Below are 25809 nucleotides of genomic sequence, written 5' to 3'. Positions count from 1 at the left end.
TTGGAAATCCAAAGTTTTCGGCTGAAGTCCGAAAGTCCGACAAGTAACATAAGACCTTTTACGATCGTAATATCATAAAAATCATTGAAGCTTAATAAGAAACTAGCATTATCGATAAAAACCGATCATTTCTTTGCGTTTAAGCAAATGGTATTTTTATAATAGACACATAAGATTGTGATAAAGTTGTATGTGGTGAATAATCGATAATACGTAACGATAATTGACAAATATTTATTTAAATTTTAAATACACTGATTAAAATTGAGATAATTTATTAGAAGAAAGAAAAAAAAATAAAAAAAATAAAAATATCTTTATTCTTATTAGACATTTATGTTCGAGATATTTTCATGATTAATATAATTCAATTAATCATTAAAGATCGTACATCGAAGTTCGTATTACGATAAACCTAATTTAATTATTAAAGTTAAACATTTGTTTCTTGATCGAATAAATGAAATTATTTGTTTTTTCGAAATCATTGAAATGGTAAAATTAATAGATAAAGAATATCGTAGGAAAGGCACATGGATAAATTCACTTGGAATTTTCTCTTCCATGAAAACCTGTGAGAGAGACAGGGGCAACGATTTATTTCGCGATGTTGACCCTTGCAGATACGATAGAAGAGGATATTGCAAAAGAAAGAATGAAAGAAAGAAAGAAAGAAAGAAAGAAAGAAAGAGATAGGAGAGAGATAGAGAGGAAGAGAAGAAAGTAGTTGTCCTCCACTATGGTTTTTTATTTTAAAACGTTTTCGCAAAGAGAGACTTCCGTGAAGTATTTTTCCGTCGTAAACAAAAACGTGTCAGCGACAAACTCCGCAAAATCCTCCAACAGCGTTCTACAACGCGAGAAAAGTGTAAAATCCTGTGGGGTAGTAGGATAGTCTAAAAGTTCATTGGTGGAATAGAGTACTTCTCTCTTTCTTTCTCTCACGAGACAGCCTATTGTTCTCTTTTAATCGGTATATTCAACGAGTTTTGGAGCCGAGTAGCATGTTACGGTGTAGAGGTGTATTATGCATTTGCTCGTTTACTCAGCATCTTTTAAAGGGTTATAATAGCTGGAAATTTTTTTTCTTTTCTTTTTTTTTTTTTTTGTTTTGTTTTTTCATAAATAAAATAAATTTTCCTACAGCTGGTTTTTGTATTATATTATATTGTTCCAATATGGTAAATAGAGTTTTAAAAATTATTTATATTTATAAAGGTTTCGAAATATTCTTATAAATTATAAATCTTTTATCGTTATTTCAATAGATTTCAATCGTTGTACTGTATTTATTTCAACTTCATTTATATTATTATGTGTAACAATAGTATTAAATTTATTTATTATGCATAAGAGTTAAGGGATTCTACTAGAGAGAGAGAGAGAGAGAGAGAGAGAGAGAGAGAGAGTTTTATATTTTTATATTAGTAATTTTTATTTAATTATTAATTATTATAATTATATAGATTTCTATAATTTTTATATAATGAAATCCTTGATTATTCGAATTATTAGGGAGAGACAGGAACGTTCGTATAAGGAAATACAAATTTTTTTTCTTAGATAATTCATTATTTTATATTTTGAGGGAAAATAATATACAATTTATTTTTATTTAACAAAATCGATTTATGAACTAGATGATATAGAAAATAAATATGTATAATTTTCATACGTTAGATCAAATAATATTGACTAATGTGGGTAGGACTCTTCGATAATCTTCGAGGCAAAATCTATCCATATCCATTCGATTATGTCAGTTCAAACTAGACACGAGTCAACGTTTAATCCATAAACTTTCGTGATTTAGATTAGCATCACACATGTCATGTACACGTATATACGTACATCCATATGTACATGAATACGTACATACGTAACACGTGTATGTACATTCCCTCGAATCTTCGTGAGTCGTGCTCTGGACAACAAACATCCTCGTTAATAAATCGGTGTATTTTATATGCGAAACTGTGTTATTGTGACAGCTGTCGAGTGCAGACACGCGTTGAACATACGCGTGGTCGCGTGCATTTCTCGTTACTCTTAGTGAACGCAAACGTACCAATTCCGAGGTTCTTTTAACGTTAAAAAAGAGATATCGAATAGAGGGATTCATAGGTGAGAGGAAAATCAGCACGACGAAACAAAAAAAATACAAAAAAAATACAAAAAAAAAAAAAAAAAAGAAAAAAAAAACAAAAAAAATCCAATGATTTACGAGAACTATCTTTCGCGAATGGATGATTATTTTTTCTCGTTTTGTTTTCCTTTTTTTTTATTATTTTTTTTTTATTTTATTTTTTTTTTTATTTTTTTATTTTATTTATTTTTTTTTTTTTATTTTTTTTTTTTTAACGAGCTGTAAATGTCAGATAAATGGAATGATCGAGTATCGCCTCGAGAAACATTTCGAGATACTTTTGAAAATTTATTATATATGTATCAATATTTTTTGAAACCGTTTAGAAAAATATTTTACAGGATAGGTACTATTCAATCGACGTTATTTACATCATTCTCTGTAAAAAAAAAAAAAAAAGAAAAAAAGAAAAAAAAATTAAGAAGATAAACTAACATAAATTTAAATCTGCTCTTAATATTTTTTAATTCGCAATAATGTATTAAATAAAATGATATATAATAACTATATTAAATATTCCACAAAAAGCTTTCCCTAAAGATATTATATGTATTATTTTTATTATTTAATATATTTAATAAAAATAATTCACATATTTAAATGTTTCCTATATAATTTTGTTACAATAGATTTGAATTTCAATAAAATTTTATCTATTCATTTACATTTATTATATAAGAAATAATTTTATGATTCCGTCCGTATGTTCAAATATTGCACGTTTATTTTTCGACAAATTTTATTCAATTCCTTCATTCGTCCATTTCAAATTTTACTATAACAAAATTTGTTATAACACGAAAACAAAGTCAAAATAAAACATATATATTTATATGAATAATATATATATATATATATATATATATATATATATTTTTTTTTATGTTTATCATCTAAAATGTTTCGAAAGATTAATAATCTTTAATAATTTTCTATTTATTCTGAGACACTTACAGAGAAGACCACCTTACGTATATATATATTAAACGATCTTTATATACATACATACATACGTACATACGGTACATACTTTAAGGATAAAATACTTTGGGAAGCTAATAAACGTTCATCGAGCCGATATGGTTAGAGACCTATTTGTTTTTAGAAAGAACGACTGGGATGTTTCCGTGAATAGACTTGGCCGAATGTAGATAGAAAGACGTAGGCTAAAGCGAGAGAGTAAATCGAACGAGATTCGACTGTTATTTTGTTTACCCTCTTTCTCCGTTTTAATCCAGCCTGGCGAGCTTTTAAACTTTCGAAACCGCGGAAATTGTTCGCATCGCAGGTCAATCGGTTCCGTGGTACACGCGCCGTGGACGCATCCGTCCATTCGGAAGTGCGTTTTACCGATCTGAAGGGTCATTCGACTATACATAAAGCTGGCCTTTTTTTCTTCTCTCTCTCTCTCTCTCTCTCTCTCTCTCTCTCTCTCTCTCTCTCTCTCTTTTTTTTTTTTTTATATTGGCGTTAGAAGTTGCACGTGTCCAAGCCGAACGGCAATTTTGTTAAGTGAGTGCCATCGTGTTTGTTGAGCGGAACGAGGTGAAAAGTGAACCGAAGTTAATTTTGTTTCGGCGTTCTTCCGATGTAACAATGTTGTATTATAAATAGAGAAGTAAATAATATTTATTTATTATTTTAACATCATGTTTTCATATTGTTGTTATATTGTGTTATAAAAATGATGTTATAAAAAGGAGCGAATGAAATTCGTTCCTTGGAAATAAATTGAAAAATATTTTACGATGGTTATAATGTTTTAAATTAGCGTCTTTTATAATTTCCTTTTAAGTTTTATTTATTCTTTTTTTTTCTTGTTTTTTCTTTTTTCTTTTTCTTTTCTTTTCTTTTTTTGGTCACAAAATTAATTAACGTTAGATCGTATTTGAAGGTATTTGTCGTTTTCTAATTATAAGTTATACCTGGTATATGATATAGTAGTTATAATTTTTAAAAGTATTTCTTTATATAATTATTATAATTTTCTATATTTATAAAAATATCTCGTTATTTATAATAACAACATATCTGAAAATATATATTTCAATACAAATAATATCAATATTTGTTAAATTTGATTTTTAAAAATTGTTAAAAATTGATTTTTAATCGTTATAGTACTTTATATGCATTTCGTGTAACATTGAAAAATAGAGTAATTTTTGAGATGTGTCCAATCGAAGTAAACATAATTCTCTCTCAAAAATAAAAGATATTTTCATTTTTTTTCTTTCCGCCTACCCCCCCCCCCCTCCGAAATGTATAAAGTATTAAATTGTAAAAGAAATGAAAAGAAATATTATTTCATGCAAATGAAATAAAATGTCATAGCGTGCGTTTAAATTGTAATAAAAATGAAAATCCATGGATATTATTGGTTCAAAGATATCAAAAGAGTGTTTAAAGGAGAATTTTTAATTAATTAATAATTAAAATCAAAGAGGAAAAAGACGTAATATATCGAAAAAGTAAGTAATAGAATTTTAATAATTATCTCTCTCGCTCCCCCCCCCCCCCTCTCTCCCTCTCTTTATGTTTCTATTAATACTATCGAAGTTCAGGGGGAAGAAGAAAATTCGAAAAATACGATTTCGCGATTGCGTTTTACGCGTCTCAGATTGACGAATCGCCGAGAGGCAAGATTTTCTCGTTAACTCGCGACGCGACGGATTCGATAATGACGATGATGATAAAAGGACCGGTAATAAGAATTCCTTTTCGTAGTTGGTACGAGGTAAAGAGACTATAGGAAGGATAATCGACGTGGCGAAGAAAGCTTCTAGATAGACGTCGACGATCTTGAGTTACCGTCACTGAAGTACGTTTGACGAGGAATAACGGCAACGTTTCGTCGTCATCGGCTTTAATAGACGGTTCTTTTGTCGAACGAACGGACAGAGAACGTACTTAGAAGTGCTGATACTTAATCAAACTTATTATATAGAGTCAGCTAGAGTTCTGGGCTTCACTTCAGCCATTTTAAAGTAGGGATAACCGTGAAAGTTTCCAAGTATTTCTTTTCTATTTTTCTTTCTTCATGTCTTTCTTCCTTTTTCTTTTTCTTGTGTATGTGTGTGTGTATGTTTTTTTTTTTTGTTACTTAATTGTTTCAACGGATACTTTCAGAAAAAAAAAAAAAAAAAATGAGCGAGAGAAAGATAGATCTTCTTTAATACATATATGAAATTTGGAAAACCGAAGTTACCAATGAAAAACATCAGCAACGAGATATTATTACAGCAAAAAGTAAAATAAATTAAAATAATAGAATTTCTCTGCCGAGTGAAAAGTAATAACGATCCGTTGCTTTGTTTTAATTCAAATATATTTTTTTTTTCTTTTATATATATATATATATATATATATATATATATATATATATACATATAAAGATAACGTTGAAAATTTAGAAGAAATAATTCCAACAAAAATTTGATTTTTCACCAGCAGTAGTTCAATTGATTTTGGGATTAAAAACAAATGGTTATTTCGAATTGCATTTTCGTGGTACACGCAGCATTTGTAAATCGTTCTCTCGTCTTTAAATTGAAAATATTACGAGATAAAATTATATGCAGCTAGAGCTAATCTCATTTGTGAACTCGTGTAATAATGGATAAACTGGTACCGGTTTACGATAGATTTTTTTTTTTTTTTTTTTTTTTTTTTCCTTATTAATGTCTCTTTGCATATAATGCAGTTCACGTCTTTTTCATTGTTTCAGGAAAGTCATGGCATCGTCGATGCATTAATCATTACTACGGTATAATTTAAAATGTAATATTCTCAGCGTGTGCGTGCAAAAGTTTAAACGTCATATTAAAACAACTTCGTAATCCAAATATAACATTCAGACTTTCGTAATTTCGCACACATCAACGTGAATGGCCATGGCGTTTCATTCACAGAAATCCAAATTGGAAAATTACCGTTCGTCATAGAACGAAGTAATAATCAATCCTATTGATGGAATTAAAAGGAAATAGAGAGAGAGAGAGAGAAGGGGGGGGGGGAGAAACAAGAAAATAAGAGAAGTCAAAGAAAATTCATAATTTATAATATTTGACAAGAGGAAAATGAAAGGAAGAGGTTTTATTGGATTACAGAGAACAATTGTCGTCTATTACACCGATTAGATGTACTATATACTTTACGAATTTGCAATTTAATAATTGAAAGAATAATGGACTTGTCGAATGGCCCAATGTATTTCACTTTTCAATATGGAATATTTGGTATTTTAACGAACGAAAATATATCCTATACTCGGAGAAAAAGAAATCTCTATTCTGTATTTTTTTTTGTCTTTTTTTCTTTTTTTTTTTCATTTTCTTTTTTTTTTTTTTTTCAATTTGTTGTTTGTCTCTTTTACCGTAATAGGAAGACATCGTTAAACGAGATATCCGCAATGCATTGTTCTCCTTTTTTTTCTTCTTCTTCTTCCATTAAAAAATCAAGATAATTAAAAGTTAATAACGCATAGCTTTGTGACCTCCCACTGCCGCCGGTGCCGAGACTTTCATCATTCGAATAGACGAAGTTAACAATTTTATCAAGGTAGCGCTTTACTAGAATGAACGTTGTACGAACGTTGGTAGATAACAAGTACGACAATTTACTTTCCTTGAATTTTCTTCATACCTTTCTTATTCTCATCTCGCTTGCACCAGTTGTATACCAGCCGTATCTTTACTCGCTTGATGTAGTGCCTTTTGAGAAAAAAGAGGAAGGGAAAAAAAAAGAAAGAAAGAAAGAAAGAAAGAAAAAAAAAAAGAAAAACTCAATTAAGAGGACAAACGCGAAAGGTCGCTCGGGGGTTGGTAGTAAAGAATAGTGAAAAATGCGAGGTAGGCGACGTACAAGGAAACATCTAGTTAATGTTTGCCAAGGCTGGGCTTTGTCTCCAAACGAATTTCCTCTGTCCTTCTTACATTTCGGCTAGATTCACTTCACCAATATCTTTTCAACCACTATCACTAATACTACTACTATTACTACTACTATTGCTATTACTATTACTACTACACAAACCTAAGTCTTTTTCGTCTATCAGAAGTGAACATAGACAAATGGTAATATATATTGAAACGAGAAAAGCTAGTCTGTTTCAAGTTGGTTGATCATAAGAAAATACTACAATAGTTTCGTGAAGTTTAAAAGCACAAATTCAATGTCTTCGTCGTCGTCGTCGTCGTCGTCGTCGTCGTTGTCGTCGTTGTCGTCGTTGTCGTCGTTGTGGACGATTTGCTAGAGTAAGAAAGGAGAAGAGGAAACGAACGATTCAATTCCGTTTCCAAGTTCTAACGGTGAATTCAAGTAGGGAAGGCAACTTTAACCCTCTTACTGCATTATATTACGCCGAAGAATCAATAATATGGGGGTAGTCTTCAAATAAATTCTGGTAATCGAAACGTCTGATTTTATATGATCGAGATTATTCAACGACGTCACTTCGAGTACCTTCAAATCATGCTTATTTCATTCGCATTAATGTTTCCATTGATACATTTATTCTTATACACACACACACACACATATATATATATACAAAAATAAGCGTGTGTGTGTGTACATACATATACATATGTATACATATGTAATTACGAGGCTTAGTAAATTGACAGACTTTAACGATAAAAAAAAAAAAAAAAAAAAAAAAAAAAAAAACAAAAAAAAAAACAAAAAAAAAATAATTTTCGAAATAATTTTGCTAAAGACAAATTGAATTTATTTATATTAATATTCCTGTTAATATCAAATTTGTTTTGCGTTATAACATTTACGTCAATGAAAATAATTAAATCGACAGTTAAAGCAAAAGAGATTTTACATGTTATGTTTGCGTTCTATTCATCGAGGCTCGTATTGATATTATATTTTGTTTCTATTTTTTCTTGTCGTTTTTCTTTTCCTTTTTTTTCTCTTTTCTCTTTTTTTCTTTTTTTTCTTTTTCTTTTTCTTTTTCTTTTTACAAGAGCCCAGACATACGCGCATTGCTCGTCAACAACGTAATTCATTTATTAATAGCTCGTAGAAGAGACTCCGATAGTATCATTGGATCAGCCCGTTTCGCTCGTTTTACGACGAACAGTGAGTGGAGTGTGCGAATTTACACGAGGAAAAATGATACGGTTGGCACGTCACTACTGTACTGCGTTAAAAAAACAAAAAGAAAAAAAACAAAAAAAAAAGAAAAACCAAAAAAAAAAAAAACGAAAGAGAAGATTTTTCTTTTTTTTTATTCCCTTTCTTTTTCTTCTTCTTTTTTTTTTTAGTCATTTCTTTTTTACTTTTTTCTTTTTCTTTTTTTTTTCTTTCCTTTTTTTTTTTTCCCCCAACAGAGGAGAAGTACTACCCCATGAGCTTAGGCGCGTCGACGATAGAACTTTGCGTTGCTTGGAGGCAACGTTGGAAGTTCGCAAAACGATTAGGTTAATTTGAAATTTGCGCGAAGTGTTTCTAACGATGAAACTTTCGAAAAGTGTATATTCGTTATTATTAATAGTACAATGTTGTTATAAATCAATGTTATCGTTAAATTTCCATATTCCCGTTGTATGAAAGACTATTTTGATTGTTATTATAATCCGTTATAATTTACATGCACGATTCGTTACGGTACAATCAGAAATTATAATCGAAGTCGACGTAATTAATTTGATTAATTTAATTAACATGAATGTAATGTTTATTTTATATATAAATACGTGTGGTTGGAGAATTATGACATATTGATGTTTAACATAGCGTAATATACGTGAAATAATTCAAGTTTTTCATTAAATTTCATAAAAATGTATTATGATCCATGTATTTTCCGCTTTAAGATTTACATAATAGCGAGTAAAATATGTTCTTATAGGCGGAATATAAAACAAAAAAAAAAAAAAAAAAAAAAAAAGAAAGAAAAAAAAGAGGAGAAAGAAAAATGAAGAAAAAAAAAAAAAGAAGAAAAGAAAACAAAAAAACAATAAAACATTTTGCATTAATTAAGGAATGAAAAATTCAATGTAAAATCTTAAGATCAACATTTTAATACGATATCATTTAAAATTATGTCGTGAGTATAATTGAAATAATTATCAAATGATTATTTCAATATGTTTCTTTTAACCTAGTATTATATTATCACTTTTCTTTTCTTTTTTCTCTTTTTTTTTTTTTTTCTTTTTACATTTTTCTTTCTTCTCTTATCACAGCGATTTTTAAATTTACCTTTCCGCAAACTTTTCCCAAAGTTCTTCATAGAAAATTTTCAAATAGACGCATTTTAATTTCCTTCTTCTATGGTACTGTGCTCACTAAAGGATAAAACATCTCTCTCTCTCTCCCTCTTTCTCTCTCTCTCTTTTTTTTTCTTCGTCTTCCTTCCCTTTTTTTCTTTTCAGAACGTTAACGTAACTCGCTTGACGAGGGCGTGCGGTCGAGGTTCGACGTAAAGATTTATGCATTATCTCTTATTCATGCAAAATTCATCAGCTGTGCCAACCTCTAAAAAGAGTCTAAAACGAGCCTCGTCGACTATCCTTTACCCTCTTTCCAGAAAGAGGAAGTCTCTCTCTCTTTCTCTTTTTCTCTTTTTCTCTCTATCTATCTATCCATTTATCCATCTATCTATCTCTCTCGATCGTACAAAAATCTCGTTCTCTTCCGCTTTAAGGTTTTATTATGCCATCTTCTATACCCGTCGCTCTGACCAGCAACACCAACCGGTAGAGAGGGTCGCGCATCTCTTTTCCGCTCACTAAGAACGCCCACCTTGTCCTCGAATACCATAAAACGATAATGTTATGGCTACTGAGTCGTCCCCTTTCGTTATATTCTTTTTTTTCTTTTTCTTTTTTGTTTTTTTTTGTCTTTTACTACGTCATGGTATCCGTAGAAAAAGAGAAAAGGGATGGAAAAAAAGAGCGAGAGGAAGGGACACACAGAGAGAGAGAGAGAGAGAGAGAGAGAGAGAGAGAGAGAGAGAGAGAGAGAGAGAGAGAGAGAGAGAGAGAGAGAGAGAGAGAGAGAGAGAGAGAAGCATACTTTTTATATCAAAGCTGCCGTCGAAGTAACACGTTTTTCCAACTCTCCAACGATCGTACTACTTTTCTGCCTTTTTGACATCCGACTGCACAAATCAGTCGCCTCTGCTGTATTTTCATTTACCCGTATGAACGTGCAGAGAAAGAGAATGAGAGATATAGATACATACGTTTGCATTTACGTTTTGTCTTCTCCCAATTCTTTTTCTCTCTCTCTCTCTCTCTCTTCCTCTCTCTCCTCTCTCTTGTTCTCTTTCTCTCTCATTCTCTCCTTTGTTCTCTTTCGTTCTCTCTCTCCTTCTCTCGTCCTCCCTATTTTTCTCTCTTTCATTCTCTCTCTCTCTCTCTCTCTCTCTCTTTTTCTCTCTCTCTCTCTTTTTTTTTCTCTCTCTCTCTCTCTCTCTTTCTCATGCTCTATATTCACATTTTATTTCCATTTTTGTTCGAGCTTTATGATACTGTATCGACGCCGTGCAGATTTTGGAAGAGATTACGCGTTACAACGCGTCCGCTTTTAAGGATTAAATCCCGAATATACGGTGTATGCATTTACGGGTTGTGTGCTTGTACCGCGTACGAAATTTCAATCAGTATTGAATACATATATGTATCTCCTGTAGAACGTATAGAATATGAAATATAGGAATATGTGTAGAGAAATAGACATAACTTCGACACTTAGTCGTTCATTTCTGATACGATGTATGTGTGTTCTCAAAAAAGCAAAACGTAAATGAGAATGGGATAGAATAATAAATGTTACTATGTGGTAATTGACGTTATAGCCGAAAGAAAAATATTGTCGAGAAATATGAAAAATACAAGAATTTTTGTCAGCTCTGTCTTTTCTCTCTCTCTCTCTCTCTCTCTCTCTCTCTCTCTCTCTCTCTTTCGACGTTTAGAATTTTTTTTATTTACAAGGAATATGAGGGACTTTGATTGTATTTAATTTTCTTTTCAACATATTTTACAAATTGTAATATATTTCGATTATTAATTTTCGAAAGCTAAATTTACGCGTATATATATATATATATTTGGTTAAATTCAAAATGAAATAAAATAAAAAATTTGTGCAAAATAATTCATATTTATGTCAAAAATTTTCTATCGAACGATAAAGGTTTTTGAAACTTTTTTTTTTTTTCTTATCGTAAAAAAGAACTTTTACATTTAATAATCTTTTTCTTTCTATTTCTAATTTACAAAATATTTGATAGATGATTACAACTTTAGGATGATTGGAGTGATTTTCATTCGTTTAAAGAAAGAAACATTATCATAAAAAAAAAAAAAAAAAAAAAAAAAAAAACCAATTATATAATACTTATATTTTCGTAAAGTTACAATATAATAATCTGTAAAATTTGTATTGATTAAAATCAAAGATGGATAATTTCGTAAGACATGTACCTTGTTAGAATTTGTTTATTTCTTCTAACTTTCCCTTTTTATTTTTTTTTTCTTTTTCTTTTTTCTTCTTCATCTTTCTTCTACTTTTCAATCTTGCTTCTCTACAGGCAACTCCATCGCGGATGCTGCTCGATTCGAAGATAAAGGTTCTTGAATTCCTTTAGATCATATTGTGTACCAGCATTCTCCTCCATCTTTTTCACAGCTCTTCCTTTTCGTCTCTGTCCTTGACAAACACGGAACAACCTCGGTGGAAGCACTTCCGTGGTATTCGAGAAAAACCTTCCCGAAGGATCATTATCGTGGGAAGAATGAGAAAAGTGGAGGTGATTTCTACGTACGTCGGAAATCGCTCGTTCCCACTCCTTTCTTCGTTTATCCTTCTTCCAAGCACGCCATCGAATTACAACCACCCACGCTTTTCCTCTTCTTCTTTCCCCCGAGTCCCAAGGATCTCGAAAAATCTCGTTAATTTTTCTCTCCAAAGCCGACTCGACATAGATTTATTCTCACGAAATTCTTAACACGTTACAGTAGCTAACAAATTCTCTCTTTTTTTTTTTCTCTCTTTCTTTCTTTCTTTCTTTCTTTCTTTCTTTCTTTTTTCCTTTACGTCAAATATTAATTAGTTACTTATGCTTTATTAGTGGCATATTTATGGATTATTATTTGATTAAATATTTTTCATTTCAACAAATTAAATAATATTGATTATTTTGAATTCATCGTATACAACACACACACATATATATATATATATATCTATATAAAATTATATATTAAAAATCATATATGTTTTCAAAGTATATAATATTTATAAATATTTACTTAATTGAAACTTGAACTATTTAATAAAACGAAGCGATATGTTATAAAATTTACAGAAATATTACATTTTTCTCTTATTCGATAATCCATATTTTCATCATCATTTTCGATATCCAATAAACCATCCGCAAATATTCCGTGTAATATCATTAAATTATTCGTATTTAAACGATTTAGAAACTTCATTTACGTAAATCATCATTATAAGAACTATTACACGTAATCATTTACAAGATATATATATATATATATATTTGCTCATAATTGTAATAAATAAAATAACAAAATGTAATGAAGAAAATATGTGAAATTACTTCGTAATTATTATTATTATTATTATTATTATTATTATTATTATTATTATTATTATTATCATTATCATCATCACGATATTAAGACATTCGATGAGGATGAGAAATGTCCTCTTCGTCATTCGATTTTCATATTTATGCACACGATTGCCCTTTCGTATGACGGATCCGTTTCGTGCACGATCCGAGCTTATCGAGTCGCTTCCAGGTGAACGAGGATCGAAGCTCGTTGAATTATGTGTGTATACGATGGGATCGATGCACGAAAATTCTCGATATATCGCTTCTTAAACTCGTTCGTAAAACTTTTCTTTTAGGGAAAACCCATAAAAAGCAATATATGTTTGTACCTTTTCTTTATTCAATGTGTACGATAAATGTACCGTATATTTCAACCTATGATAATGTTGATCAAATAATCATAAACAAGTTTTTCGAATGTTATGTAAAATAACGAAAGAGGGAAAGAAAAAGAAGAAAAGAGAAAGAAAGGAAAAAAAAAGAAGAAGAAGAAAAAAAAAAGAAAAAATAAGAAAGATATTATTCGTTATTCTACGAACCCAACGGAGTTTTATCCAAATAGGAAAACAACATACACGGCGGATACAACACACTATGTTTGGGATATTTTAAATTATAATTCATATTAAACTTTCTCCACTGTTTTTTCCCTTGAGTAAGTATTACGTTTCCGACTTTCTAAATGAAATTTTAAACCACTCAAAATTTATTTTCTATACGTATGAAAATACATGAGATATGAGTAATAAGAAAAACATAAGATAACTTGTAAGAAAAATATTGTTTGCTTTTCTCTCTCTCTCTCTCTCTCTCTCTCTCTCTCTCTCTCCTCTCTCTCTCTTTCTCTTTTTCTCTTTTTCTTTGTTTTCTTTTTTCTTCGTCATTTTCTCAACCACGGAGAATTTATTTTGCAGAGATATGCAGATGAATGAAGTATTTCATAATTACAAAATGTCTAAGATAACTTGTAAAAAAAATATCGTTTCTCTCTATCAAAAATTATATTTTTTTTTTTTTTTTTTTTTTTTTCGTTGTGTGACTCTCGACATGATCACTCACTCACTCACACTCTCACACACTCACTCAGACTCTCACACACTCACTCACACTTTCACACACTCACTCACTCATTCACTTATTTTCTTAACCACTGAGAATTCATTTTCCACAGAAATATAAATAGTTGAAGTATTAATAATTAAAGTAAGCATAATATAACTAGTAAGAAAAATATTGTTTCTCTTTGTTAAAGATTGTTATCTTTTCGTTCGTAGTTTTCTACATGGTCGTTGACTTCTCTCTTTCTTTTTCTCTCTCTCTCCCCCCTCTCTCTCGTTCTCTCTCTCTCTCTCTCTCTCTCTCTCTCTCTCTCTCTCTTCCTCCCTCATTTTCAATACAGAATCTGTTTGTGACTTCCGGCTGATTTACTGCAACTCGGCAAGCCATTCGGCCACCCTCAAAGTCCAAAGTTCAGCCTGCTATCCGGGAGTGCGGTCGTTTCGACAATAAGCCGAGGCAGATACGACGACGTATATTCTCGAATATCCTAGAGAACGATCGAAAGCTACCGCTCGAGCTTCCGCTTTACGTCCGAGCGTAGCGGACTTTTCGAATTGCAAAAGGAAAATAAGAAAAGGAGAAAGAATTAAAGAAAAAAGAAACTAAAAAAGAAATATATATTTATAAAGAGAGAGAGAGAGAGAGAGAGGAGGAGGAGGAGGAGGAGGAGGAAAGAGGAAAGAGGAATAACATGAAGGAAGTCAGGTTTCCTTGCTGGCTGTGCTTAAACATCGAGCACTCATTTTCAAGAATCCTTTGAGATACATTAACCAATGTGAATCTTTTAAAAACTTCGATATTATACTCTTGTACGTATATACATACACACACACACACACACACATTTTTTTCTTTGCATGTTCCTTTATTTTATGATAGACACTTTTTTTTTTCTTTTTTTTTTCTTTTTTTTTCTTTTTTTTTTTTTTTTATGACAGAATGAATTTTAGGTAAGATTTTTTATTATCGAATGTACTTTCGTAAATTGAACGGATAAATAAAATTTGGATTTATGGAGAATAATATTAATTGTTCCTTCATAGTTTCAAAAGAAAGAAAATTATTTTTACAGGTAATTATTATTCATTTATTTGTCTAACGTGTGTTTGCGTGTTCATATTAATTAATCAATTTAAAAAAAAAAAAAAAAAAAAAAAAATTGAGAACTATACACACACACACACACACACACAATCTAAAGGATATTTGACGAAATATTAATATAAATGATTTATTCAATTATATCAATTATAAATTTATTTTTTTTTTTTTTTTTTTTTTATATGAAAGTTCATTCATGAATCATTATTTATTTTATACTTCTTTTATAATCATAATGATATGAAGAATAATAAAAACAATATATATATATATATACACATATGTACACAAATATTTATATATTATAACTACAATGAATGTACGACTAGTTATTAATTGTACAGTAAGTTAATTTAACACATTTCCCATTTAATTCTCCTATTATTTGTTCGGTTCAATTAAAATGAGATTTCTACGTGCAGCTGTACTTGTATTGATATTTTTCAGTATCAGGTGTGTCTCGTTCTACGAATTATCTATTTACCGTCTTACCGACCGCAGCGTGAAAAGCATCGTACAGTCAAATGAAAGAGAGAACGAGAGAGAGAGAGAGAGTGAGAAAGAGAGAGAGAGAGAGAGAGAGAGAGAGAGAGAGAGCGCGTCGGAAAGATGGAAACCGAACAGTTAGATAGACGCAGAAGTACAAGAAATGCGCAAACAGGACTTTGCAATTCTGATCATCGTCGTTTCCAGTTACGACCGCGGCTTAATTTCTCTAGATTACATTCTCAGGTGTATCGGCAAGTGCACTCACACTATGGAAATTCCTGAATTATACCGCGAACACTGTAGCACCCATCTTCTCGAAACTTAATAAGATTATATAGAAGGAAAAAAGATCAACAAAAAAAAAAAAAAAAAAAAAAAAAAAAAAAAAAAAAAAAATGAAAGAAAGAAAGAGGAGACATTGAAACTGTGAAGAGACGAAACGATGAATGAACAATTTTATATAGTACGTGGTATGAAATTTGAAAAAAAAAAAAAAGAAAAAAAAGACGATAAATTCGTCGAATCGACTTAGGCCAATTAAAAGTAAATAAATAAAATTAAGAAATAACGAGGAAGTAATGAAAATGAATGTTTCAATTTTAAAACGTTAAAAGTGTAAGAAAATTTAAAAATAAAGAAAAAAAAAGGGGGGGGGGCGGGAAGGGGAAATAGAACATTTATAATCTGTAGGAATTTTAGAAATAAAAAAGGGATTAAGAATGTTTAAAAGTTCGTCGTAAGTGACGCTTATTATCGTCACGCGTTTTATTTAGAAAATGATGGTAAGAGACCACGGCTAATTACGGTCTACGACGTGATACAATTAACGGCATATAATAATATAATATCATTTAAATCTTTGTTGAAGAATCTTATGTAATATTTAATAAATCGATAATAATTAATTACAAAGTTCTCATAAATTATATATATATATATATAGATTTTCAAATATTTGATTTAAAATTCTTTGGGGGGAAAAAAAAAAAGAAAAAATTGGCAAAGAAATTGTATATATTAGTACATTGCCAATTAGACCGAGTTCATATTTGTTTCAGTTCGTTAGGCTCGTGAATCATGAATGCATTGCAGTTGTGAATATCGAAGTAATTTTCCCGCTTGAACTATATATGCACGTTATATTACGTGAAGGATCGATGAACGATGACACAGAAATGACGCAACGGGGCCATTGGATATCAATGAAGGCGTATCAAATACGCTAATTATTCATTAATCGTGATAACGCGTCACTTGCGTAGAGGAATACGCTTGAGGGTAATATTTAACGCATAATAATTTTAAGATGATAGGAGAAGAGAGAAGAGGAGAGATACGATATTCAAAGCGTCGTTTTCTCTTCTATCGTGATACAACGAGTAACCTGTCGGCTGCTCTTCTCTTCCCTTCACGCCGGAAGAAGAGTGGTTATTAAAACTTCGTTATAAATTTCAAACTTATGAAAAGGAAGGAACGAGAGACGACGCGAGAGCTGATGGAGTTTGAGGAAAGATGGAAGAGAACAAACGTAACTGTTGGCCGTCAAAGGAAACACTTCGCTGCTAATTGTAAAGAGGAAATTATTATCTTATCGGCCGTAATTTCCTAGTCACGAATTTTAAATCTTTTGCGGTCGAAGTATGGGATATTTTAAGGAGATGGCCAAGAGCATCTATTATTTTTATACTAAATACCATCATGCGAATCGTTTTATTCTATTTGCACATACTTAATTTCCATATAGAACGATGGTCTGTCGTATGAAATATAAATATAAAATTGAATTTAAAAAAGAAAGAAAAAGAAAAAAGAAAAAAAGATTTCGTGACAAATAATTTTTATATTGAGAATATATTTTATTCGAAATTCGTTCTTGAATTAATAATAATTTCAACCTATCAGAATATTTTAAAAATTATGTTTATAAAACATTATTACGATCGTTAAAACTTAAATTTTGGCGCAGGAACTTAAAATTATTGGAACTCGTGTGAACTATAAATATCATTGTAATGATACTTTTTTTCTTCTTCTTATTTAATATAAAATATAAAATTTAAATGTTTAAAATATCAATTTATTATATCTACTAGCGATATAGGTCTCATAACGATCGCTATTTCGATTTAACGATTTGGTCGCTTGTGCTTTATCTATTTTCCAAAATTCTCCTTCGATATATAACGCTAAATAATGATTTTTGATAAAATTTATTCGTATTAATGATCTCTGGAAAAGCGAAAATTAATGGAGACACGTTACGTTTTACGTATTTGAATATAAAGCTAATGATGATATTAGCAGCACGTGCATAGGCAATTAATATATAAGATATATAAGATATATATATATATATATATATATATATATATATATATATATATATATATATATATATATACACATGTAAGAGACTAATTAACTTGGTTCTCTCTAATGAATTTTATCTGAACATTTACCTGCTAATAAGAACAATCATAAAACCATCATAATTTGATCAATTTAATAATTTAGAGATTGACGTCATTGTATTCTTATATAATAGTTTTACTTTTTCTTCCTCTCCCTCTCTCTCTCTCTCTCTCTCTCTCTCTCTCTCTCTCTCTCTTTCTTTCTTGCTTTTTTCTCTCTATCTATTTCTCTCCGTCTCTCTTTGTCTCTCTTTCTATTTCTTGCTTTATACTCATCGTTAATTGTCGGATTTAATACCATTTTACACTTTCTTACATTCGACGAAATAGAGCGATAAAAATTATTCGCCTTTTTCCTATTCATGGATTCTTACGATTCGAATGGGGGGGGACGGGGGAACTACCAAGGAGTAATTAGCTTCATTAGGGAGGTTGGTGAATTAAATGTCTCTACGAAATATAAAATACGTGGAAATGTTCTCGAACATTTTTACATCTTTTCGTTTCGTTTGTGAGGAACAAAATACGTAATAATTTCTTGTCGTACTTTTATCATATCTATCTTAATTTATTTATTTATTTATTTATTTATTTATTTCGCTTTTTTTCTCATGGAAAAAGAAACAAGTTGAAAAGGTCACTAGTACGTTTACCTAATTAGCCTGCTTTACGAGTAATTAGTTAAGAGTTGTAATTGATTCTGGTGTTTTGGTACATAAAAACTTAACGGGTTAGGAGCTTTAAGTGTATGAGAGAGAAAGAAAAAGAGAGATGATGATGATGATGATGATGATGATGATGATGATGATGATGATGCACATTTTGAACGATGTATATCAAAGAGAGATGAACGACGGAACGTGAAGGTAGACTTCAGAATAAAGTGTTTCTCGAAAAGTAGTCCGTGGAAAGTTTAACGTACGTAGCGTATCTCTTTCAATTCTAAATGAAAGGAAAGAAGACAGCTTTTCCGACTTACACCGCTTGAGTTTTCGTAGAAAAAGGAGGGGAATTTTCATTTCTTTGCATGTTACGATTCTCGCGACAGCAACCCCTAACATCGTCGTTCGCAAAAATTCATTTCTTTTCCTATTTTTTCCTCTTTCTTTTTTTGGTCCTTTTTTTCATTTTTTTTTCTTTTTTTTTTCATTTTTTTTTCTTATTGTTACGTTCATTTCCTATCTCTTTTTGGGTCTTCTTCTTTTTTCTCTTTTTTTTTTTTCTTTTTTTTTTTTTGTAGAAAATGTTTATGAAAGAATATTTTTTCGATTTCGACGGTGAAAAGACTATTCATCAAATCGTATTGCTACATTTTCATACTTTACGTTAGAATAAAATTATGAAAGCATAGAAGAGATTTTTTGATCCTTTAATATATGTCTTCTTAGAAAGGAAAAATATATATATATATATATTTTCCCTTTCTTTTTTGATATTTACTAACTACATATTATACGAGTAAATATCTTAAAAGCTAAAGGAGAAAAATATTATATTACGAAGAAACTTGAAAAATTATTGTAACACCATAATTGGTGTTATCACGTTATTATGAAAATCAATTGAAAAATTTTTCTAACTTTGTTATCGCGTGCATACATTTCAGGATTTTAAGATTGAAAGCAATGATAAAAGTGTCTTTTTCTTTCTTTTCTTTGCTTTTTTTTTCTTTCCTGCATTGTACCAACATTATATCATATAATTAAACAAAATTCTCATCCGTGTGGAAAATGACAAGAATGAGAAAAAAGAGAAAGAAGGAAAAAAAAAGAAAAAAAAGAGAAAGAAGGAAAAAGAAAAAAGAAAAAAAAAAAAGAAAGAAAAAAGAACGAGAGCGGGCGATACTTATATCTCGATAGGGGTGCTATTCTCAAGGAGTCGATCGAACGAGAGAACACCAATTGAAAGGTTCGAATCGTCGATAAATCCGAAGAAACGGAGCGTCAGCGAAAAAAAAATTACGCGAAGGAATTATGGGGTCGAAGTCGGGTTGAGTGTCGCGTGCTGCACGTCATTGCGAAATGGCGGGACATATAGGAGGGAGAAGGGGTGGTTTGTGGGTGAAAGGAAAAAAAAAGAAAAGAGAACGAGAAGTGGTGAGGGGTGAGGCGCGGGGGAGGGGGTGGTGGTGTTGGTGGTGGTGGTGGTGGTGGTAGTAGTAGTAGTAGTAGTAGTAGTAGTAGTAGTAGTAGAAGCATAATCACATACAAGTGTCGTGCGTGTTCGTTGGTGCGAAAGAGTATAAAGTACTGGATAAGGATGAAACGAGAGAGAGAGAGAGAGAGAGAGAGAAAGCAAAGAGGTGGGGAAGGGAGGAGAGAGGGAGGAAAGAGTTGGTCTAGAGAGAAAGCGAGGAATTGTCATTCGGTGGAATTGCAATTTCTCGCTGACGCGTGCTGTGTAACCCCCGGCACGATGAGTAAAGGCGGACTAATGATGCACACTAGACTTAATGCTCCGTTCCCGTTCTCATTTTCCACAAAGGTGCGAGGTGCCTGCGGAACGTCAGCTTGGAAGTGGTTCCGGAGGCGGTGCAACGTGGTCAGGAGGTGATTCTACGTTGCCATTATGATCTCGAGAGGGCGCCCCTTTACTCTGTCAAGTGGTACCGCGGTAGGTACGAGTTCTACCGATATTCACCGAACGATGAACAGACCAACAAGATCTTTAATATCACTGGAATACACGTTGATGTAAGTTATATTTCTTTATATATTTTTATACATTTCTTTTATATTTTTATACGCAAGTTCGACAACCAAAAAAATGTATGTTTAATAAAATGTCTATTTAATATAAAAAGAATGCAAATATAGCGGAGTTTTTGTTTTGGTATTACAAGCGACGATCCATCTCTAACTCTTTATTATTTTATTAATGGTACCGAGTGTCACATACACGTCTCGTACGTTGATCATTCCCTGTGGTAACAAAAAATTTATAAGCAAGGAAGATTTAAGTTTACGACTCACGTTCTACCTTCTCTATTTTTTTTTTCTTTTTTTTTTTCTTTTTTTTCTTTTTTTTTTTTCTTTACTTTTCCTTTTTTTTTCTTTTCTTTTCTTTTCTTTTTTGCGCCTACGTGTAATCGAAGATAAATAAAAATTTTATGTAAAAACCTGATGGATATTCGCCATCTTATAAGGGTAAGGTTTCTACTGTACTTTTATTATAATATATAGGGCAATATTGAGGGAGATTTGTATGAATTTAGAAAAGGGTTAGAATTTTTTATAAAACAAATGTTTTCAATTTCTTTGATATTAAATTCTTAATTGAGATGTTGATAATACCACCATTATTCATTTCGATTATTCTTTGTTTTTCGATATCTTCTTTGATGTAGAAATATTGTCTTTTATAATTAGCTAAGACGAATATAATATTTAATAATAGATATTACAAACACACTATGAGCCAAAAATTACTTTTTGTTTTTTATTTTCTGTGACAAAAACGCATCCATTGCTATTGGCTTATTTATTCAGTAATTTACTAACTATTATTCAATACTTGATCGCTCATGTTTATTGAATAAATATTTCATTCGAAATTGTCCTGTATTGTTATTAGATCGGCTTAAAATGAGAATTATTTGTTCTTTTTTCTTTTTTTTTTCTTTTTTTTTTTTTTGTTTCTTTTTCCCATAAAGATCAATAGTTGAAACTTCGCAAAAATATTAAGCGTCGATTATTTTTTATTAATCATAATTATCAACTTTTAATTTTTATGAATAAAATTTAATGTAACAAAATTTTATTTTCGATAATCTTTATAAAATTTTGTTTAATGATCCTTTACCATCTCCTGAGAAATTGTATAATTATGTACTTCCTTTCATAATTTTCCAAACTTTTATGATTCAAAAATGTTCCATAGCATTTCGCAGATTACCAGGAACTTAAAGTTCTGAGAACTTATTCTGAAAAGATCGGAATACGTAATTAATCCGATCGAACAATCTTAGGCAAATATTGAAAATGAATGAAAATATTCCGTTTTATTTCTATTAATATTTGCCGAATCTGCAAATATGTATGTGATTCTATTATATCTTGGCGAATAACTGAACTCCTTTTAGGGATACTGATACTAATCTATTGCAGTGATTTTTTTTTTTTTTTTTTCATTTCGTATTATTGCAAACAATCAAATTTTCGTTCGTCCATAATAATACGCTCGGAAAATCGTTCGTTTATTTTGCGTTTCAAGAGTTTAATCACAAACTGAATTACAATCCACGAAATGTACTTTTGTTTATATATATATATATTTATATATATATATTGTTTTTTATTTTTATTTTTTTTATTTTTTTTTTTTTTTTCCATTTAAATCATGCTTAATCCGATTTCAGGAACTCCCAATTGATGGTTTCAAAATATTTAGTATTTCAGTAATCTCCCTTGCCATATATAACATAAATAATTATTTCAATGTTCAATAGTACGAATATTCATTATATAATATAAATATAAATGAATTTTAAAAGGTCAATCTAATAATATAACAATATGAGCACTTTCTAAAATAGTAATACAAATTTTGTTATTTATAATGATGAGAGAGAGAGAGAGAGAGAGAGAGAGAGAGAGAGAAAAGGTAAAAAGAAAATCATTAAATAAAAAGTATCTTGAGAAGTGACTCTTCCTTTGCCTCCCTTCTTTTCCTGCCCCCCCCCCCGGCCTCGCCCCCCTATAAATAAAAATCCAAAGAAAAGTTAAATTAACAAAGTAGATAAATTTTCAAAAGTTCGCTTATTTTTTTTTTTTTTTTTTTTTTCAAGAATTTTTTATCTACATACATACACACACGCGCGCGTATACACACACATACACCATTCATATCCAAACAGGTTGCAATCACGACGAATCCTAAACGAATGGATGATGTATATATAGCCGTAATAAAGTCGTTCGAATCGCGTTCTTCCATATTTCTTGATTTATGCTGCTCGGAAGCGATGTTGAATCGACGAAAGGAGAGGGAGAGAGAGAGAGGGAGAGAGTGAGAGACAGAGAGAGAGAGAGAGAGAGAAGGAAGGGACGAAATATGGCGGTGTGCTTTTATCGTCGATGCTGCGACGCGTCGTTTACCACCTCGGACGGTCCTCGTTAACAGTACCCTTGACCTATCTAATCGTCGTAAAACAGTCCCGTTTGATCGTTCAAAGCTTTTATTGTCGTTTCGACGCTTCCACATCTAACAGTCTCCAATGTCCTTGAAGCTTTTTCACCTCCTTCGTACCTAAACTTCTTTCTTTTTTTTTTTTCCTTTTTTTTTCTTTTTTTCTTTTTTTTTTTTGTGAGGACGACAATTTCGAGTTAACCGACCCTTTTCACACACATATCACACACACACACACACACACATCTTTAGATCGAGCGTGGTAAAGGACTTCGTTATTTCGAATCGATCGAATGATCTCGGACACGATTCAGACCTTTTTATCGTTTTCCATTTTTCTTCACGCGATTTTGCGATTCACGTTCAATCGCTTCGTTGCATACGCTTTTCGTTATTCTCAAATTCAAGAGAGATAGAGAGAAAGAGAAAGAGCGATTGGGGAAGGGTTGGAGGGGAAAGGGACGACAGATCTACAACTAGAGTCGTTTCTCACTTCTTTTTTTTTTTTTTTTTCTTCTTTTTTTCTTTTCTTTTCTTCTATATAGAAGAGAATATCGAGAAAAGTATGATCCGTTTCGTCGATATTCTTTTATCGGCAAAAACTAGATCAAACTTTATCTCGAACGTGTTTTGTCATTTTCGATCTCCCATTTTGGTTCCCACAAGTTTCTCTCTCTCTCTCTTTCTCTCTCTCTTTCTCTTTCACTCTCAGTCTCGTTATCTTTTATTTATATCAATAGGAATTGTACGTCAGTTTTTTCATATTTTCTTGGAGGCGGGGGGGGGGTTTCTTTTTCGTTTTTCTTGTTCTAAAAGAACAAAAGGTACAGTTCCTCGTGTTCTTTAATCAAAATCATAAGAACTATCATGAAAATTTTCCTCCTCCCTTGGTTTGAAACTTTTGAAACGATAGAGAGAAAGAGAGTGAGAATGAGAGAAAGAGAGAAAGAGAGTGAGAGAGAGAGAGAGAAAGAGAGAAAGAAAGAGTTCTTTTTCAAACGACACCAAGTTACTTTCTGCCGTTTATTTCTTTCGTGTTACGTTTCTTTCTAGATCAAATAGGTAGAATTCGTTTGCCTTACTTTCGTTTCGTCAAAGGAACCGCCATTCCTTCGTTTCGCTTTCTCCACATTTTCTTTTTTGTTCTCTCTCTCTCTCTCTCTCTCTCTCTCTCTTTCTCTTTCTCTCTTTTTCTTTCTCTCTCTGTCTCTCATTTCAGTTTCTTACCTTCATTCGTTATTTAACCTTCTCTAATTACGCATACAATCCTTTGACCGTACCGATTAAACCTTTCCTCTTTGACGCTTCCTCCTTCTCCATTTTCTTCGATTTTGCTCTCTTTCTCTCTCTCTCTCTCTTTCCTTCCTTTTTGCCTTCATCTCCGCCACTTAGGTTCATCGGGTCAATTTATCCGAGTGCTAGATAATTTCTGATAAGACGTTGATTTACTCAAGTACGGCCGTAAGAACGTCCACGAACGTTGAAAGCGAATATTGATAATAAAAGCCTTTTCTATCTATCTCTTTCTCGAATTTCCATCGACGATAAAGAAGATATCAAACCGATGAAATGCTAATGAAACAATTTGGAAAGATCCCCGATTAAATTATACATAGTCCTCCTTTAACAGCTATCCTCGAATATGCTTTTCGTGACTCCTTCAATGAATCTCTTTTATTTCCGGGTTTTTCTTTCTTTTTTCTTTCTTTTTTTTCTTTTTTTTTTTTTTTTATTCATCCTTCATTAACTTCCTCGTATAATTTAAATTATAGATAAATAAAAATGAATTTTAGATTAAAGTAAATTTTCCATTCATTATGCATTGTGAATTGATTTGAATGTTTAATTAATTTATACGTTGCAATAAAAAAAGATCGGAAGAATTCTAAATATTGTATTTTATTTATTTGACAGATAGACAGCGAATTTTCAATTTAATTGATCCTTTTTTTCTTTTTCTTTTTCTTTCTTTTTTTTAAGCATATTATGGAAACAAATTGATGCAGATAACTAGATCGATTTAATCCCTTCAATCAAGAAATATTTCTTTACATAATCGATCTGTCTATTCATTTATTTTTATATTCTAACGATATCGAGGAAAAATCAATGGTTAATGAATAAATACGTGAGCATAAATTTAATTTTTAATCTGTCATATCAATGAGTCGGATTTTTTAATAATAATAAATTTTATCGTTAAGAAATTTTGTTTCATATTTTTCAAGATATTAAAGAAAATGTTAAATCTGTCAATAAATATATGAATTTTCCTTATAATTAAATATCGATTAACTCAATTACTTTATTACTATTTGGTTTTTTTTTTTTTTTTTTTTCGAAACGATAAAACAAACGATAAAAACGATTTAAAAAAGTAAAATGAAGAAAAATAAAAATTATATATATGTATATCAGAAGTATTCATAAACATTGTATAAATTGATTTTAAGACTATTTATACTTTCCTCCATATTGTTTCATAAGCCCCAGTATATATACATAAATACATACGCAAGATACGAGTTGGTAAAATACAAACGATCTAAAATATTTACATATTCATATGTCTACGACCAGATAAATTGTTCTTACGTTTTGTTTATATTTCTGTCTCTCTCTCTCTCTCTCTCTCTTTCTTGTATCGAAAACATACCTGAAGGACAATTCGTTATTCTTCGTACACAATAACAACTTATCGATTAAAGGAAGAAGGAATACTACTAATACTAGTAGGTCACGTTCAGTCTCGTCGCGTCTTTGCTCACGTAAAGATTTTAAAACGTTATCTCCGAAGTATTAAGAAAATTTAAAAGTACACGAAGAATAAAATTAAAAATTATCTTATTAAATCCTTCATGTTAATAATA

The 25809-nt window shown here is 30.8% G+C and overlaps 1 protein-coding gene across 1 annotated transcript in view; it reads left to right on the top strand.

The window, feature by feature from the left end:
• LOC124430028 overlaps positions 1 to 25809 on the top strand; it is a 134224-nt gene that overhangs the window by 49363 nt on the left and 59052 nt on the right. Inside the window, exon 2 of the mRNA XM_046976018.1 lies at positions 20297 to 20505. Coding sequence (XP_046831974.1) covers positions 20297 to 20505 — 209 coding nt within the window. The remainder of the gene's footprint in view (positions 1 to 20296; positions 20506 to 25809) is intronic.

The sequence above is a fragment of the Vespa crabro genome, chromosome 17 (assembly GCF_910589235.1).
Source record: "Vespa crabro chromosome 17, iyVesCrab1.2, whole genome shotgun sequence".
In the NCBI taxonomy this organism is placed as follows: domain Eukaryota; kingdom Metazoa; phylum Arthropoda; class Insecta; order Hymenoptera; family Vespidae; genus Vespa; species Vespa crabro.
The sequence above is the reverse complement of the archived record's forward strand: the minus strand, read 5'-3'. Positions and strand labels throughout refer to the sequence as shown.